This window comes from Cupressus sempervirens, chromosome 6 (assembly GCF_028749045.1).
Source record: "Cupressus sempervirens isolate cs-2001-9-10 chromosome 6, ASM2874904v1, whole genome shotgun sequence".
NCBI classification, from domain to species: domain Eukaryota; kingdom Viridiplantae; phylum Streptophyta; class Pinopsida; order Cupressales; family Cupressaceae; genus Cupressus; species Cupressus sempervirens.
Genome location: NC_143123.1, coordinates 258011310 through 258030634, shown reverse-complemented (window position 1 = coordinate 258030634; position 19325 = coordinate 258011310). Strand labels below are relative to the sequence as shown.

The 19325-nt window shown below is 35.1% G+C and overlaps 1 protein-coding gene across 1 annotated transcript in view; it reads left to right on the top strand.

Moving 5' to 3' along the window:
• LOC149552227 (ABC transporter C family member 8-like) overlaps positions 1-18987 on the top strand; it is a 36813-nt gene extending 17826 nt beyond the window's left edge. Inside the window, exons 4-11 of the mRNA XM_089787749.1 lie at positions 13640-13726; positions 13853-14473; positions 14556-14720; positions 14801-15095; positions 16481-17001; positions 17096-17159; positions 18346-18585; positions 18669-18987. Of these exons, the coding sequence (XP_089643875.1) occupies positions 13640-13726; positions 13853-14473; positions 14556-14720; positions 14801-15095; positions 16481-17001; positions 17096-17159; positions 18346-18585; positions 18669-18781 (2106 nt within the window). The 3' untranslated portion in view covers positions 18782-18987. The remainder of the gene's footprint in view (positions 1-13639; positions 13727-13852; positions 14474-14555; positions 14721-14800; positions 15096-16480; positions 17002-17095; positions 17160-18345; positions 18586-18668) is intronic.
• The last annotated feature ends 338 nt before the right edge of the window (positions 18988-19325 follow it).

Genomic DNA, 19325 nt, shown 5'->3' with positions numbered 1-19325 from the left:
TTACATCAGAAGGTTGAGCACTAATGAAAAAAGTTATTTGATTTTCTTCAGTGGGTCTTTTGTTGACAGAAATTCGATTCACCATTTGATTAAAACAAGCAATGAATTCTCGCATTGGCTCATGAATTTCCTTTTTCATTTGAGTCTACTGGGAAAGGAGCAAATGTTCATCTTCAACAATTTTAAATCTTCTGTCGAAAGCTTGAATCAATGTTACCCATGAAGTAATTGATCCAGTTGGTAGCTGTCCAAACCACTCAGTTGGGGCTTCAGTGAGTATTTCAACAAAAAGACAAACAAAAGCATCTTCATGTTGAATTGCAAGAACTCTGCTTGCTGTAAAGAATGCACTTATATGCTGATCAATAGTGACTTTTTCGTCACCAGAAAACTTAGGAAGAATTTTTTGAGAACCAACAAGCATGTCATGTAATTGGTTCCCTAAAGCTAGAGGACCAATAGCAACTCCCCATGGGACTGGTGGCTATCGTGCTTGATTTGCCATAGTAGGAAGAATGATATTCAAGGGCTGCAAATTTATAGCTAAAGGTATGAGGATACCTAGCAGAATCAAAGCTTGAAAGGCCGCAGGAAAAACAGTAGCCTTAGTTGGTGAAGAAGACCTACTAATAGACTTGACCTTTTTGTTCTTCTTAGGAGTAATTGGCTTGAAATCTAACTTTTGAAGGGCTTCAAAATCTTTGTCTACCAAACCTTTTTGTCTGTCTACCCGAGCGTATGGTTTATTAGCTAGCTTAGTGGTTGTTATTTATTTGCCCTTAACTGTGATCGAGATTCTGCCTGTTTCTTCTTAGGATGACTACTATTCTTTCAACGACTACAACGTTCTAACCAATAGGAGCTCTTCGCAAGATTTCCTCGAACTCTTCTTCTTCTTCAAGAACTTGATTTACTTGATGATATTGTTGTGCATTTCGTCTACACCTCTAGGCTAGAGTGTTCAAGTATGAGATGATATCTTTCTGGGTGTCTTGAAAGTTGAGGTTCGGTTGCAGAACAGGAAAAATGTTCTCATTCAGAAGCACCATTGTGCTTCATTATAGGCGACTGTCAATCTTTCTTGTTCAATCTCCCCAGTAGAGTCGCCAAAATTTTTTTGGTAAACAGATTTGTCACAGTAGAATTTTTCCAACGGAGTCTGTGGCAAACTTTTCACAACAATTGGATAGGCCCTTGGTATGCAGCCTTCCTCTGCGTTTAGAGGGGCAGCTCCCTTGTATGATATGGATTTTGAAAAGGATTTTCAAATAAAGAATCTAAAACTTTAAACATCAGGAGAAAGTTGTTCAGGATGAATGCACCACACGCTCTCACAACCTTCTTCGGTAAAAAAGATTGATAACAACGGTGATCAAGAACTACGCTTGAAGGCAACCAATATTACCAAGTACATTCATTATCATTCATAAACACTCGCATAGCACCATGAGAATGTCTACTACTACATATAACAATTTTGATTTTAAAATAAGAAACCCAAAGCACATCTCATTTCATTTCCTTGCACCAAGAAAGCAATAGATATTTTTCAATTTCAGAGATAAAAAGTGTACATACTTTCCAAAATTTATCCCTCAATCAAAATTTCAGCATAGTGTTCCCTTACTTTTAAAACCAAAAAGTCCCTTTACAAAGCCAAAAGGTGTCTTTATATAGACATAGAGGTTAATAACTACCTCTTCGTGGTTAATAACCACCTCCAAAATACGTAATTTTGGAAGGTTAATTAACCTCAAGAAAATTAACCTATACAAGGAAACTTGCAAAAACTAAACTTTAGCTAGGGTTCCTAAAGATGTTTACATATACAATCATTGATTCTTCTAGCTACTAACTCTATCTACTCAGACACAATTGATCTATCTCAGAAAGCCCTGTAAGCATCTAGGATGATCATCATTGATTCATAGTTCGGAATGAACACATTTTCCATCTTGAGTTTGGCTGTGAAGTATCTATCTTGAATTTCTTCTGACTCTTGTCGATAGGGTGAAATGTTACAATCTCCCAGAGTGACTGTAACCAGGCTAAGCTTCACCATAGTTTCAACATTTGATACACGGTTCTCTATTTCTGAATGAATCTGAGCACTGAAGCAATCAAGGAGAAATTGATAATCAATATGCTGAAGGTCACTTATTGGCGCCCCACCTATGATAGTAGAGATTAATTCATCTGTACCTTTTGTTTTCAACTACTCCAAAGAAGCTATTAGCTTTTTGAACTCGGTGATCCCTTTGCTGATTTTTATCACCTTCCAACCAACACTTTTACTCCAGATACATGTTTGGTTGTCACTTGGATCAGCAATAATTTTCTCAAGAAGTAGGGTGCTCATATCTAACTTGGCCATTTCTTTTGATTCATCAGCTACTTTTTGCCAGTTGGATTTATGTTCCTTGCTATTTTTTAGCTCTTTAGAAATTTCTTCTATCTGTGCAATGGCTTTCCCATATATCTCTTTCACTCCAGTTATAAGTTTTGAAGCATCCTCTATCGTCTTGTTTGTTCAAGCTTCGATCATCATACTATGTGACTTGTGCTTGTCAATTCTTTCAACAACAGTATGATCTAAAATACCATCAGGGCCTGCTAAAATCGGCGGAGTGACCACGACTTGGGTATTAGAAGGATTGCTGATTGAATTAATATAAGATACCAGCATCTAAACTTGTTCCTTGAGTTGCTCCTTGCCTCTTTTCTCTTCCTTTGCCCTTTGCAACATTTGAACAGCAATCACTTCAAAATTTTGAAACTCTCTTTCTGCATTAGAAGGACCAAGATCAACCTTTTCTAGAATGAAATCTAATTCAGATGCTTCATCAACACTCTTTTCAATTATAGGCTTGGCTAATTCCACACACAAGTTGCCTGAAGTTTCATCAATAGCTAACCTGGACATCACCTTGGTCTTTTCCACCTTAGGAGGCTTCTGAAGAATACTAGAGATCACATCAAATGAAGGTAGGATCATTTGAACAACTTTCTTCCTCTTCTGAAGATTGTTTTGGAACCATGAATGCGTAATTTTTGAAGCTTGTACATCACTTGTTACATTTTCAGCAATCATCATTAAGTCTTCTAAATTAGATAACAGGTTGTCTAACTGCGTGATGTCTATTAATGGCATATCACGAGGAGAGAGACTCAAATGAGGAATCACTAGATCATGAGGGGATGTAACAGGGACATGTGATTCAGAAATTTGAGGAGTTCGTTGGTCTTTTTCATTGGATTCATTCCCTTCTTGATTCATTCTACCTTTCATTCTTGTCCTTTTTCTTTTGACTGTAAACTTATCTGGCTGATTCAAATCTTCATCTTGACCTTGAGCACTTGTATCTAGTTTTTGTGTCTCCTCACTAGAAGTTGCTTCTATTGCCATCCGAGATTATTCTCCTATATTATTTCTCCTCTCTTTATTTTGAAATTCGCTAGTTGCTTTTTTGGCTTTGACTTTACTGATCCAGTCTCTTGTCCTTTTAAGAACATAGGAAGTCCTCTCCTTCAAGCTTTTTAACTTTGGAATTGACCAATCAATAGGAGGGAGATTTAGCAACTCAATTTTCTCATAATAGTAAGGATCAACCAAACAAACCTCATCGTCATCTACACCTGTCACATCAATGTCCAACTTGAAGTCTATCATGTGTCATACTATAAGCCACATCCAATCTCTCTTCCTAACTTCAAAATCATTTTCACAATCCTCCCAAAAGTCTTCTAGAGTCGAGAAGTGACCAAGACTGGGATTTAACTTTAACTCATTCACATTATAGCCCTTACTGTCATAAGGGAAATGCATCGTGTATGGATGTAATTTTATTGTGGTAATAGATCTTTCAATGTTCCTAGCATCTGATGCAATATCACAACTATAATATTTGATGCCGATAGGAAAAGCTATTTCATCTATCTTCATGTTCCTGCAAAGTTTATTGATTTGACTAATTTGCCTGCACATTTCAATTAAGACCAGTTTATCATCAACAAATCTAGGTAGCATCAACGGACACCCATCATAGGCAGCTAACCTCATATAAGTAAACTTTGGGAATTGTATGAAAACACTTCCATATTTTTGTACTTCCATCGCTGCTTCTGGTGATATTTTGAGTCCGATGTTCACTTGAATTTCCCTTACAGTTAGCATTGTGAATGCATCATTCACTCTTCTAAAATGTTGCAAGCCATTATCATACTGAATTTGAGGAAGATGATTATAAATGATGGTCGTATCATCATAAACACCCTGTCGGTTAAGTCCTGGCCAACTTTTGGTGCTTGCAATAGCGTAGAAAAGATATGAAGTCATATAAAAGTAGTCATTTTCTTGAAGTCCCATGAGTTGTCTATGCAGTGAGTCACTGATAATTTCATCCCAATCAATATATTGTTTTCCTTCATAGACCATATTGATAAATAGGAACATCCAACCTTCAAACTCATGCAAATCCTGAAGACCAACGATCCTGCTCAATAGAGTTACCATGTTTGCCACGTCTTCTTTTAATGACGATCTGTGAATGGATATGAAAAATTGAGATTTTCCTCTTCTTGGTTGCAAGAACCATGACCTCACCATAGTATTTAAACATTGGGTTTGATTTGTAGTAAAATACTCTTTAGCAATTCTCAGATTGATGCTGGCATATTGCATCCTAGTAGGCAATCGAAAAATAGTAGCAATAGAGGCAGGATCTAGGTAGACAATTACTTGATTGTTCAGTGAAATAACGTCTCTAGTGTTGGGATGATAAGCCTTCATGCACTCCAATACTAAGTCTGGGCACTGTACCGAAATGGGATGTCGGACTGCTTGAGCCAAGCCACTTTCTAATATCTTTTCGGCTAATGGGGTCCTTTCTTCATTCACAGGAGATGACCAGAAATCTTGAAGGAAAATGCTTCCTAAAAATGGTATTACTAATATGTGGAAGCGTACTTCTTAAAACAGGAGCATAATTTGGCCTTTGATACTTGTACCTCATGATTGATTATCAATCTTCTAGATATCTTCAACCCCGTACTGCACTCTTTATTCCCGACTTCAAAGTAACAAACCAACCATTCAATCGACATTTTTTTCCAACATTACATTTGACCGAAGATCACCATGTTTTATATTAAACATTCACATGAATTGGGTCATGTCCAGTCTATCATTTACTCATGGATCCGCATAACATTAATGATGCCCCAGCAAGTTGTCGATTACCAAAGAAAATAACAATGCTGACCTAAATTTGAATGACTTAATGAGTGAAGCTTCCAAAGCTATGAGCATTTCATTTCATTGAGCATTTTGCTAATACTCTACATGCTTTGTTTACATTCACCACCTTTCTATTTAGGCATTATGTCAAATAAGTCAAGAGCGATCTCAGGTACTGTCTACATCCTCTGCAACTTGTCCATGAATTTGGAAATGAACAATTGGAATCCTATTCTATTCAAGGTTGCTGTATTTTTGGACAAAAATACTTCTTTACTCAAATAGATTCCTTTTCCAATGCATGTTTTAGCATTCTTACTTCTTCAAATATTCAGGCTAGTTATAGGTCAGAATCTCCATGTAGATTGTAGATTGCCCATGCTCACATCAAAACTCAAACCACGTCACCATGACTGTAGTGCAAGCTCACATCTTCTTGCGTAAACTAGAAACACAATACAAATGAGAGTTCGATGCAAAGTCGCTCCTCTGTATAGGCCATAGCTCTTAGAAAAGCCAATTTGTTTAGGATAGTGCGTGATAGTGTTCATGATATCACCATGGTGGTATTCCCTACAATGTTGGTGAGTATATATATATGTGTATCGCTGTTTATTCACAAGTTATATAGATGTGTGCCACATAATTCAACTTCCTAGCGTGGACAACTTGTCTATGAATTCTGCAATAATATATAGGTATGACTTTGCCTTCTCAAAACAAAAACTTCTCATACATCAACCTACGTATCACCATATCTAGTCCATATTCTACTCCAAGAAGACCTGCTATGAGTTGTTTTGCTGACAGTGCTTTGACCTCCAGTAATTCATCGTTAGCCGAAAGTTTGAGCCTCTCAAGATATGAGAACCGATATTCAAAAACTGAAATGCTGCAAGCATGATTGGATTTGATATTCAGTCAGATTCTTCTAATCTAAAACGTAAGTGATGTCGACCAAATAACGGGTCTTGTGCAACTCCTAATGAAGCACGAAATGATTAGAGTCAGAAAAATTCCACAGAAATCTTGTTTCTATTTACAGTGGTAAGCAAAATTGTTGGTAATATATTGAATGAGGTGGCGTGAGGTTGTTCAATAAATTGCATTTTTATTGATTCTTTAGAAACATTTTTATCTTGCACATTGTAGAAGGAGATTTGCAGTTCTATGACATGATGCAGAAGCTATTATCAAGGCAAGAAACCCTCTAGCATATTGCTTTTCTCCATCTTCTATCCGGCTGTTGCATTATTAACCAATGTTGCATATGTCACTTTAACAAGTTAATAACTATCTTATAGAAGTTAATGAAAAAATGTTTTTGAACGTTATCATTAATCTTTTGAGAGGTTAATGAAAACGTGTTTTTGATGGCTATGATTAACCTTTTGGGAGGTTGAGAAAAACATGTTTTTGGTGACTATCATTAACCTTTTGGGAGGTTAAGAAAAACATGTTTTTGGTGACTATCATTAACCTTTTTGGGAGGTTAAGAAAAACATGTTTCTGGTAGCTATCATTAACCTTTAATAACTTGAGACTTAGAAGTCGAATTTTAAAAAATTTGAGTGTTGTGCAGAGCCAAGGAACGAGCCGGAGACATGAAGATTTAGAAGCTCGCAAAAATTTAGACATAAAATGGTTAATTTAAAGCTTAAAACCAGGAAAGTTTCAAAAATTAATTGTGGCTTATAAAATTGAAACAATTTTATAACTGGGCAACAATTTATCAAGGAAATTAAATAAAGAAGTAGGTAAATATAAAGGTAAACTTCCTTTCAAATGTTTTAATTATATTAAAATAGAACAATTTGCATCTAAATGTCCTTATAATAGTCATGATGAAGTAGATGACGAGAAAGATAAATCAAGTAAAAAAAAATTCTATATTAAGAAGAAGTTCTTTAAGAAGGAGAGTTTGATTGCTGATGTATCAGATAGTGACTCTAGTAGTTTTGAATGTGATGAAAATGAAGTTTCATTCATGGCTATAGAAACTACTTGTCAAGAATTAGATAGTGAAGATGATGTTGAACTTGTTGAGGCTGATTTAGAATGTGAATTTATTTATGCACTTAAAAAGATCAAGGAATTAAAAAGGAATTTAAGTGTTCAAGAAAATCAATTCTTAAAAGAAAAAGAGAACTTTGAAAAAGAAACTAAGGACTTAAATTAACAAGTTATAGAACTGAAATTACAAGTTGAGGAACAAAAGAGAATTGTCTTTGTCACTAAGGAAGAGTTAAGTTCTGAAGATCGGGAATGTACAAGGTTAATGAATGAAGTAGTATCATATAGAAGAAAGTTAGAAAAATATGAGAACACTACTTTGGATGATATGTTAAGGAAACAAAGAAGAACTAATGATCTAACAAGAATTGGTTTTGATCTTAGACAATGTTCTAGTGACAAGAAAGATAAATCTTTATTCGAGATATTTAAATATAAAAGTAAGGATACAAATCAGAATGCTACCACTTCAAATCCAGGGAAAAATGCAGATTTTAATAAGATTTCTAATGATGAAAATCAAGTTATATCAAGGACTTCATTCATGGGTAAAAGATACTCAAATAGGTTCACTTCTTTCTTTGATGGGTATTGCTTCATGTGTCATCAATATGGACATAGAATAAGTAATTGTAGATACATGTCAAGAAGGTATTCAAAGTTTCATTTTGGTTATTCCTTTCCTAAAATGAATAGTCTAAGATGTTACAAATGCAATCTCTTTGGTCATGTTATGAGTAATTGGAAAACTAAGTCAATTCAGAATGATCAATCTTATGCTAGTCTACAAGTTGATAAAGAATTTGATACTAAAGTGACTAAGATATGGAGGCCTAAGATTAATAAGTCTATGTTTGTTCAAAAAAGACTTTTGGATATTTGATAGTGGTTTTTCTAGACACATAACAAGAGATAAAATGAAGTTTAACAAATTGATTAACTATAAAGGTGGCAATGTTAGTTTTGGTGATGATTATTCAAGGCAAGTTAAAGGTTTGGGTTCTTTGATGCTTAGTGACAAAATGTCTAGTCATGATGTGTATTATGTTGATGGATTAAAGTACAATCTTCTAAGTGTTAGTCAAATTTGTGATCATGGATATGAAGTTGTTTTTGATGACCATGGTTGCCAAATCAAATTAAAATCTGGACGGTTGGTTGCATCAGGTAAAAGATCTAAAGGAAATGTATACAATTTAAAAGATATCAGGAATACTAACAATCATAAAGATGTTTGTCTTATGGGATAGGTGAATGAGAATTGGTTATGGCACAAAAGGCTTGGGCGCTTGAATTTTGACAACTTGGTAAAAGTTACTAAGCATCAGAAAGTAAGAGGTATGCCATGTATAAGTAAGTCAAAGAATGTTATTTGTGAAGGGTGTCAACATGGTAAACAAACAAAGGCATCTTTTCCTTCAAAAGAATATTTTTCTTCTAAACCATTGCAATTGGTATATAATAATTTATGTGATCCTACAAGGACAATGTCATTAAATGGTGAAAAGTATTTCATGCTTTTTATAGATGATTATACAAGAATGACATGGGTAACATTCCTAAAACATAAATCAGAGGCATTTAACAAGTTTAAGATTTTTAGGAAAATGGTTGAAAATGAGTCAAACATGAAGATTAAATGCTTACAATCAGATAAAGGTGGTTAGTTTACTTCAGATGAATTTGTTGATTATTGTGAAATGCATGGCATCAAAAGATAATATGCAACATCCAGGACACCTCAACAAAATGGAGTTGTTGAGAGAAAGAACTGAACAGTGAAAGAAATGGCAAGGACTATGTTAGATGAATCTAAAGTACCAAATAGGTATTGGAAAGAAGCAATTCAAACAGTAGTATATATTTTAAATAGGGCACAACTAAGGGTAAAAACTAAGTACACTCCTTATGAGTTATCGTATGGACATCCTGCATCTATTAAGCATTTTAGAATTTTTGGAGGTAGATGCTTCATTAAGAATTTTGATGATAAAATAGGAAGCTTTGATTCAAGATGTGATGAAGGAATCTTTTAAGAATATTCTTCTCAAAGTAAAGCTTACAAATGTTTTAATAAAAGTTTAAATAAACTTGTTGAAACTATACATGTGAAAGTGGACAAAGTTGTGTAGGATAAAAGGGAAATAAGAATGGATAATACTTTCCTACAAGACAGTGATAAGGACTTGAAAGAAGTAGATAATAAAGTTGTTGAAGTTGAAGAAGAGATAAAAGATCAAATAGAAACACCAAAACCCACAAGTACAAAAGCTACAAGAACAAGATTGAAGAAGTATCATCCTCAAGAACAGATTATAGGGGATAAACATGTAGGTATTCAAACAAGAACAAGAACTACATCTAGTGAATGTGTTGATCTTTGTTTTTTATCTCAAATTGAACTTAAATCATATAAAGAAGCTAGTATGGATGAGTTTTGGGTTAATGCTATGAAAGAGGAACTAAGTCAAATTGAAAAAAAATAAAACTTGGAAATTAGTGCCTAGACTTAAAGATAAAAATGTAATAGGTGCTAAATGGGTCTTTAGAAATAAACTTGATGAAAATGGAAAGATATCAAGGAAGAAGGCTAGATTGGTTTGTAAGGGTTATGCACAAATAGAAGGTATGGACTTTGATGAAACTTTTGCACCAGTGGCTAGAATTCAAGCAATAAGAATCTTTGTTGCATATTCAGTTTTCAAGGGCTTTAAAATGTACCAAATGGATGTTAAAATGACATTTCTTAATGGATATCTTGATGAAGAGGTTTATATGAATCAACCTGAAGGAATTGAAAACAAAGACTATCCTAATCATGTCTACAGGTTAAAAAAAGGCCCTTTATGGTTTGAAACAAGCTCTGAGGGCTTGGTATTCTAGGTTGGTTCAGTATCTTATCAAAAATGGATTCAGAAGAGGTGGTGTTGATAGCAATTTGTACATATATGGTACATGTGATGATGTTCTCATTGTTATTGTTTATGTTGATGATATAGTATTGTTTATGTTGATGATATAGTATTTGGATCCAATGATGATGCTTTAAGTCAAGGTTTTTCAAAGCTTATGCAATCTGAATTTGAAATCTCCATGCTTAGGGAACTATCCTATTCTCTTGGGTTGCAAATTTCTTAGTTGGAAAATGGTATATTCTTATCCCAAACTAAGTATGCAAAAGAAATGCTAAAGAAATTTCATATGGAAGATTGTAAGCATATGGAAACACTAATGATAACAGGATGTAAACTTACTAAAAATGATGATTCTCCTAATGTTGATCAAACTACTTGTAGATCTATGATTGGTAGTTTACTACATCTCACAGCTTCAAGGCCTAATATCATGCATGATGTATGTTTGGTTGCAAGATTTCAATCTTCTCCTAAAGAATCTCATGTTATGGCAATTAAAAGAATTTTCAGTTATATTCAGGGTACTTTGGATTATGGGATTTGGTATCCTAGACATGATGATTTCAAATTTGTTGCTTATACTGACTCAGATTGGGCATGTTCTCTAGATGAAAGAAAAAGTACTTCAGGAGCAGCATTTTTCTTGGGTAATAGGCTAGTGTGTTGGCATAGTAAGAAGCAAGAATCTACTACACTTTCTACTGCAGAGGCTGAATATATAGTCGCATGTTCTTATTGTCAATAGGTTCTTTGGATGGTTCAAACTTTATTAGATATGAAAGTAATAGTGTCTAAACCTATTCCTATCTATTGTGATAATTAGAGTGCAGTTAGTATTTCTAAGAATCCAATTATGGATTCACGCCCCAAGCACATTGATGTTTGTTATCATTTCATAAAGGAACATGTCTTGAATGGTAATGTTGAATTAGAATTTGTTCCTTCTTCAGATCAGCTTGCTGACATTTTTACAAAACCTCTCTCAAGAGCCACATTTGAAGGGTTAAGAACAAGATTAGGGGTTTTATCCCTCTCTTCTCTTGCATAAGTTCATAAATGAGTGATAGATTTTAGGAGGAGCATATTTTGCTTATCTTTTTGTTACACTGAAACCTTGGTATATCTTCTTTGTCATTAATGTCAAAGAGGGAGAAAAATAAAGAAGATTTCTAGATGATGGATATATAGGTATAGGTACACATGGATATGCAGGTGGAAGTTGGTATTGACATCAATGCCAAAGAGGGAGTATGTTGAACCCTTGGTATTTGGTCTTTGATTATTGTCATTGATGTCAATAATGAGCATATGGTATGGCTAACATTATGCAATTATCTTATTGATGTCCTTCAATATTGTTCAAAACATATTCAAGACAAATACTTAAGTGTTATACAATTAACACTTAATGTTCACATTGTTTTTGAAAATAGATATAAAAAAAGCAATTTTGGTCTATTAGAAAGTTGACAAGCTTTTTTTTATCAACTATCATACCTTTTTGGAAAGGTCTCAGAGTTAGCTAAAATGGGTATTTGTTAGTTTTTGCATGACACATGTAAGGAAAGAGAAAAAATTTGTTTATCAGAAACATGTATCAAATTGTTATGATAGTTTTGGTAGTTTTGAGCAGTTTTGGTCTAATGGAAGTTTAGGGTATGTAATTGCCTCCAAAATTTTGACTTTCTTGGCTTATAAGTAGAGGATACATTCCTCTAAAACATCCAACAAGTGTTTTTGATAGAAGTTGTAGAATTGGTGTGGAATTCCTTGTAGACTGAACTATTTGCAGGCAGATTTTTAACAGCAAAAAAGAGGGTAATGATTTATGTTTCTATTTTCATATTTGTGATTTGATTTTCATTGTAGAAGTTTATCAGAGGTAGAAGAAGGGTTATATATTGCTTATTCATTCATTCATATCAATATTTGATTAGATCTTTTAATAGAAAAGGAAAATATATTTGGATATTGAATGTTTTGAGGAGAATAGAAGTATATTTTGCATAATGTTTTCAACAAGAAGTTGAAACTAGTGATTCATGATTTGCGTTGTAACAGAGATGATCCTCTAATTTTATATCTCACTTGTTCATTTTTGAAATTAGTGTTTCTTGTATTCATGAAGTTGGTGCTCAGGTGTAAGGGATTGGTGTTCCTTGAAATTGGTGTTTTTAAAACAGGGTGTTGGTGCTTCCCAGAGTTGTAGCTCTAACAAATTTGCCCAAGAGGCCAATAAAGTTTCAGATTCAAAGTGGTTTTTTACTCAAGGGTTTTCCCACATTAAATTATTGTGTCACTTTGTTATTCATTAACTATCTTGCTCATGTGTTAAACCCCCCTCAGTGGTGTTGGACCACCACCATTTCATGTACCGCCCAACACATGATCAATCCAAACACCTTTATTCTTTTACAAAAAAATCTAAGTCCTCTGAAAGAATCAAGCTAAAATCTTTGACAAGTTCATATTTGTCACGTAGTGAATGCTCCAACCTTGGAGAGTTTGTCAACCAAGAAATTGGTCTCTCTCAAAATATGATTAATCTTAAATTCCTCTACTTCGAAAAGGACACGAATTTTCCTAATGTATCTATTTAAATACCATATGTCCAGTTCCCCTTTGAAAATCCCATTAACCACAATCTGCGAATCACCTTCGAGATGGAGACATCGGGCCTCCAATTTAATGAAGGTGATGGAGATGTCGGGCCCCCAATTTAATACCCGTCAAGACTGCTTCAATTGCTGCTAAGCCTTCAGCCTGATTATTGATTTCATCCGAAAGATGTTTTGCACTGATGGCTAGAATATTACACTCTACATTGCTTGCTACAACACCAATTCCCAATGGAACTGGATTCTCCTTTGATCCGGGGGGAACCCAACAATCCTTTGCAATCGCATCCATAGGCTAAAGAGGATTTCCCCTCTTAGGCCCATAAAGGGCCTACTTCAAATTTTAACTTTAAACAATAAATTTGTTGACTGTTATAAAATGATAAATTTCATTCAAAAAATGACGTGTAAACTTGAAAATTTTAACAATAAAATATGCGACTTCTAAGTGTTCTCCCTCTCCCTCTCTTTATCCATTTTTTTAATGCAAGATTTCATACCATCCACAAGTTCATTTTGTCATTCAATGCAGAACCATGAGCCTGTGTAAATATCTCTTCGGCCAGGAACTAATGACCAAGTATCCATCCTTGTAAGATTCTCCAACGCCAACCTCGTTATATCTTTTCAGACAATTAAAAAACATATCATCACCCTTATTAATTGTACTCAACAAATTAAACTACAAGATCTACATATAACCAACATTAACAACTATTACATTTACTAATCTCAATTCAGTTTCTGTGTCGATCAATAAAATACATAGGTCAGATCCCAATATATTAAAGTTCTAACAGTGCAGTTGTGAAAGTATGGGTGGATTGTAAATTCTAATAAATTTAGTGTGTTTGCAGGATTGTGTGATGGGAGCATTAGCTGAAAAAACAGTAGTTTTAGTGACCCATCAAGTGGAATTTCTTCCTGCTGTTGATACGATCCTGGTATTTATGCATAGCCCACCTCTGTTTCATCAATCTTTTGCAGCCCATCAATGAAAAGCTTTTATACATTTTCATTTCAATGGCTGCTTGGATATCATAAATTTGAATAGTGTGTCATCTGTTCAGGTGATGGAAGGTGGAGAAATCAAGCAGGCAGGGAGCTATCATCAAATACTAGCAGCGGGGGAAACATTCGAGCAACTTGTAAATGCCCATAAGGAAGCCATGGTTTCTGCCAGTAATGATCCCATGAATAACCAGGCTTCTCCACTTGAAGCTGAGATTGGAACCTTGCAACTTGCAAGGATGCAAAATTCAACTGAGCTCGCTGTCCAAGAAACTGGAGGAGATATTACACCTAATATGACACAATTGACTGTGGAAGAAGAGAAGATAATTGGGGATTCAGGATTGGAACCATATATTGACTACATTCGCATTGCAAAAGGAGCATTACTTTCTGTGCTGATTGTCTTTTCACAAGGAGCTTTTGTTGTTGGGCTATTAGCAGCCAACTATTGGCTTGCAGTGGCGATGTTGGATCCAAATATCGACAGTGGTGTATTAGTAGGTACATATGCAGGCATTTCACTAGTGAGTGGAGCTTTTGTCTATTTAAGATCTCGGCTAGTTGCGGTGGTGGGATTGCGAGCTTCAAAGGCCTTCTTCAGTGGGATGTTCACTTCAATATTCAAGGCACCCATGGCCTTCTTTGATACCACACCTGTGGGCCGAATTCTTATTAGGGTAAACAGAGCATGCAATGACTTATAACCAATAAAAATTGATATATTCAGACAAAATGATTAACAATCCGTTATCTCTACAGGCATCATCGGACCTCAGTTTAATTGATTTGGATATAGCTTGGGCCTTCAACTCTGTTTTTACTTCGGGATCAGAATTATTAGGAGTGATATTAATTATTTCTTTAATTACATGGCAAGTGCTGGTTGTTGCTGTTCCTGTATTCTTTGTAACGAGGTGGATCCAAGTAAGATCATTCCCTTCTTTTCGGTTTGCTACTTGCCTCTAACCCCCAATTGATACTCATATTTGTTTCAATATATGCAGATGTATTATTTTGCCTCTGCAAGAGAGCTAATAAGAATCAACGGCACCACCAAAGCACCAGTAATAAACAACTCAACGGAAACAGCGCTCGGAGTAGTGACTATCAGAGCATTCAACATGACAGAAAAGTTCCATGATAAAAACTTGACACTTGTCGACACGGATGCAAGTCTCTTTTTCCACACCAGTGCCGCCACCGAATGGCTAATCTTACGGGTAGAATTGCTTGGCAACGTAATCCTCTTTACTTCAGCTCTTCTCCTGGTTTCGCTGCCGGCAAGCACCATATCTCCTGGTACAACTCCATTCACTATTAAGTCAAATCTTAACTGTGCATTAAGCTTTGATTTGTATAGGTATCATTTAAATTGCACTCGTTTTCTAATAAGATTTAGAATTAATCTGTATGGACCAATTAGACCTCGAATTTATGACTTTCTATTTAAAGCACTTATTTCTCCGTCTTTAACCAGCTCTTAAATAGCCCATCACTGGTTTGTGCAGGTCTGATTTCTAACACCCCCTTAAACTATCCCGCAAATGCTGGGGCTTCTAATATGAATTTTGATACCATGTGTTGGCGACAGTCCATATAAGCCAACTAAAACTAGAACCTAAGATCTTCCTAGCTAAGACTCGAATCTAATTTGCAATTACAATGTTTACTAATTGAGTTATTAGTATCTCCTTGCCAAGTCCATTGTCAGTCTTGTTGTGGCTTATTTTCAACAAGGTCTACCTATCTGCGTCACCAGAAACACAACGGGACAGAGGCATTTCACGTTTCAATGACCGAAATGTCTTTATCTCTCACAAATGGTGGTTCCCCACCTGTCTAGACATATCCAAGCCGAAGCAAAAATTCTAAACCATTTCCAAAACACTTAATTCAGAAACGAAAATTTGTTGCTCACTCTATCTTTTAAATTCATTTATGAAAGGTTTATTTATCTTTTAAATTCATTTATGAAAAATGCAATTTCTCCATACCAACTAATGCAACTTTTAAATATCTCCTATTTTGCTACATTTCTGTTGCCGTTGCATTTTCGTTTCTCATTTCTAGTGACATAGCTAACTATCAATGCAATGTTCCACCAAGTAACAGACACAGGGACATGCAGATGGAAGGATGCAATTTCGGAATGGGAATTTTTTAGGTCAATTTAGAAACAGTGTAAGATGGCAAATAAGACAGCTCTATAATATAATATATAATTATATTGACATATACATTATATATTCTAACAATCTTTATATTATCAAAATGATATACTTGTATTGAAATTCTAATAAATTGTTCAAAGTAAATATTGTTCAAAATTTCAAACATGAGACAATGTCGGAAGGGAACGGCTTAAACATCACACACTAAGCTTAATTCCTACACTAAAAGTGTTAAATAGTCAAAGTTGATTTTTTTTTTCCAACCTTAATTCTTCCCTGAGTGTGTGATGTCCCAAGCCGTCCCCTCCTCAATGTGGAAATTCGGACAAAAACCTTAAAGACAGCATCCCCATATGACATAGATAATTTAAAATGAGCCACAATTACAAAAGAAATGAATGTCGTTTAAAATGATACATCTGTACCAAACAAAGCTTAGATTGTTGTTTTGACCGAAATCTCAAAAATTTCAAATGTAACAAACCCTCTAACAACAGGCTGTACAAATTGCAGGTTTTGCCGGGCTTGCACTCTCATATGCGCTTACCCTAACAGCTTTCCAAGTGTTTTTTGTTCAATGGCAATGCAATCTTGCCAGCTTCCTGGTTTCTGTGGAGCGTATAAAGCAATACATGAATCTGCCATCAGAAGCGGCAGCAATAATTGAGAGCAATAGGCCTCCCATGTCATGGCCAAGCCAAGGCAGAATTGAGTTGGAAAAGTTGAAGATAAGATACCGTCCAAATGCTCCGCTTGTGCTCAAAGGCATCAGCTGTACATTCGAGGCAGGGAAACGAGTGGGAGTAGTGGGCCGCACAGGCAGTGGAAAAACCACTCTCATCAGTGCCTTGTTTCGTCTGGTGGAACCATCGGACGGAAGAATTCTGATAGATCATATCGACATTTGCACAATTGGCCTGCGTGATCTGCGGTCAAAGTTGAGCATCATTCCCCAAGACCCCACCCTTTTTAAGGGGACTGTAAGAAGTAATCTGGATCCTCTCGGTTTGTATTCTGACAGTAATATTTGGAAGGTAATAACTGCTTATTGCTTAGTTGCTTATGTTGTTTTTTCCTTTTTCAAAATCTATGGAAACCTAACTGCAATATGAAGATGTTCATCTGCAGGCACTAGAGAAGTGCCAGATGAGCAAGGCCATTGGAGATCTGCCAAACAAACTTGATTCGTCAGGTTACAATATACTCTGCCTTCTCCTATGTGATAATTTATTTTATGGTGTTATTCTGTATCTATTTTTTTTAAGCAATTGTAAAAGAAAACACTTATGGAAGATTTTTAGTCACAATTTGGGAATCTATTGAAACCATCTATGAAAGATCAATAATCACAGCTTAGACATCAGAATTCAGTCTTCTTATGAATCACCTCCTAATTTTGAGTAACCACATTAGAAATTACCTCTGCAGTAAAAGCCGGCCATGTAAGATCATGAATTGCAGTTCAGAATTTTATACTAGACTTTTAAAATTTGAACTTGGGAATTTACAATGAGAATTCGGCCTGCAATCAATTAACCTCAACTCTTCAATTGTGTGTGGTAATTTCTTAAACGGTTTACATACTAGACTTCTAGGGTTTGAACTAGGATTTTCACAATGCTTTTAACCGATTAACCTGTATTCTCCAATTCTGTATAATAATTTGTTAAACAGTTTATGTACTAGACTTTTAGAATTTGAACTTGGACACATGAAAATTGAACAGTTCGACCAAGTAACCTTTAATTCTTGAAGTACTTTGTGTGATAATTGTTGAAGATGGTAGCTGCGATAGATATCTTTATTTCTGAAAATATGAGCGTTATTACAGTTATTGTTACCTTCAGCTAAAAAGGACACTTATGCTTAAATTGTAATATTAAATGTGATGACATGTGTTATTTGACATGCGTTGAGGCATCAAATCTCAAAGAGTTGTTATTGTATTGGTAAAAAAGAATCTCGTTCTGGGAATTTGGAGAGACTTTCGGTTAGAATGTGAAGAGTCTCTCCTTAAGTTATTTATATCGCATCAAGCGATAGGCATTGTACACTTGAACATTTCATTATCAATAAAGATATATTTGTGTTGTGTGACTGAGTTTTTCCTTTCATTTTTGAAAGGTTTATCCAGGATAATTCTGGTGTTTATTGGTTCGATTTTGGCTTCTTCTTATTGCTGTTTATCACCATTGATTTCTGCACTTTAGATTTAACAATAATTTATTAAACAGTTTACATACTAGACTTTCAGAACACTGAGAATTTAATGTTTTAAGAAATTAACCCCCCTTGTCCATTTCTGTCCTGATAATTGTTAAACAGTTAATGTTAAATAGAGGTTCATTACTCAGCAGTTTAGGCATTGCACTGCGCAGTGAGTCAGGAAGGAGAAAACTGGAGTGCAGGACAAAGGCAGCTCTTGTGTTTGGGTCGCGTTCTGCTGAAACGCAACCGCATTCTGGTGCTGGATGAGGCAACTGCCTCTATTGATTCTGCAACGGATTCCATCCTCCAGAAAGTTATTAGACAGGAATTTCAGAGCTGCACAGTGGTAACGGTTGCCCACAGGGTACCCACTGTTATTGACAGCGATATGGTTCTGGCTCTCTCTGATGGTATGTTTTCAATATTTTCGAATTTCTCTTTCCTCTTCATTCCGGCTCGTAACGATACTCGTTGATGGGCGACTCGTTTGCAGGCATGGTTGCAGAGTACGATAAGCCAACAACGCTTCTAGAAAACAAATCGTCCTCGTTTGCAAACCTTGTTGCCGAGTACTGGTCCAAATGTAAGCCCACCGATTACATGTGATTTTCTCCCCCTCACCAGACAAATCCCGTATCACTTCTGATGATTCAATAGGAGGCTCCAATTCATTTACATTCAACCCGCCAAATATCGAGGAGCTCAAGACCGATTTCTGTATTGCAGTTGTTTTGAATTGGGACATTTTATGCGTATCAACTATATTTCAAATATTATAGTACAATAGTATATAGTAATAATGCTTATATTAATTGGGATGCAATGGTAGTGCTGATATAATTTTATGCAGAAGTTTCTGACTTTTATGAGTATCAAATGGTTTATAATTATGAATAATTTATGACAATATAAAATATGTAAATTTTTGGTCTTGGATTCTAAAGTTTTTCTTGTTTTTTTTTTGTAGTCTAAGTGAAGATGAAGGGTAAGTGCACCAAGTTGGTTAAAAAAGTGATCGATCAAAAAATTATTTAATTTTTATTAAAATCTATATAAGTTAAACCAAATCTTTTCCAAGTCTAAGGTAGTCAAATGGAAAAACAAAAAATAAAAAACCTAGTCCCCTTCAACCCTAGCCCCCTTTAATAAA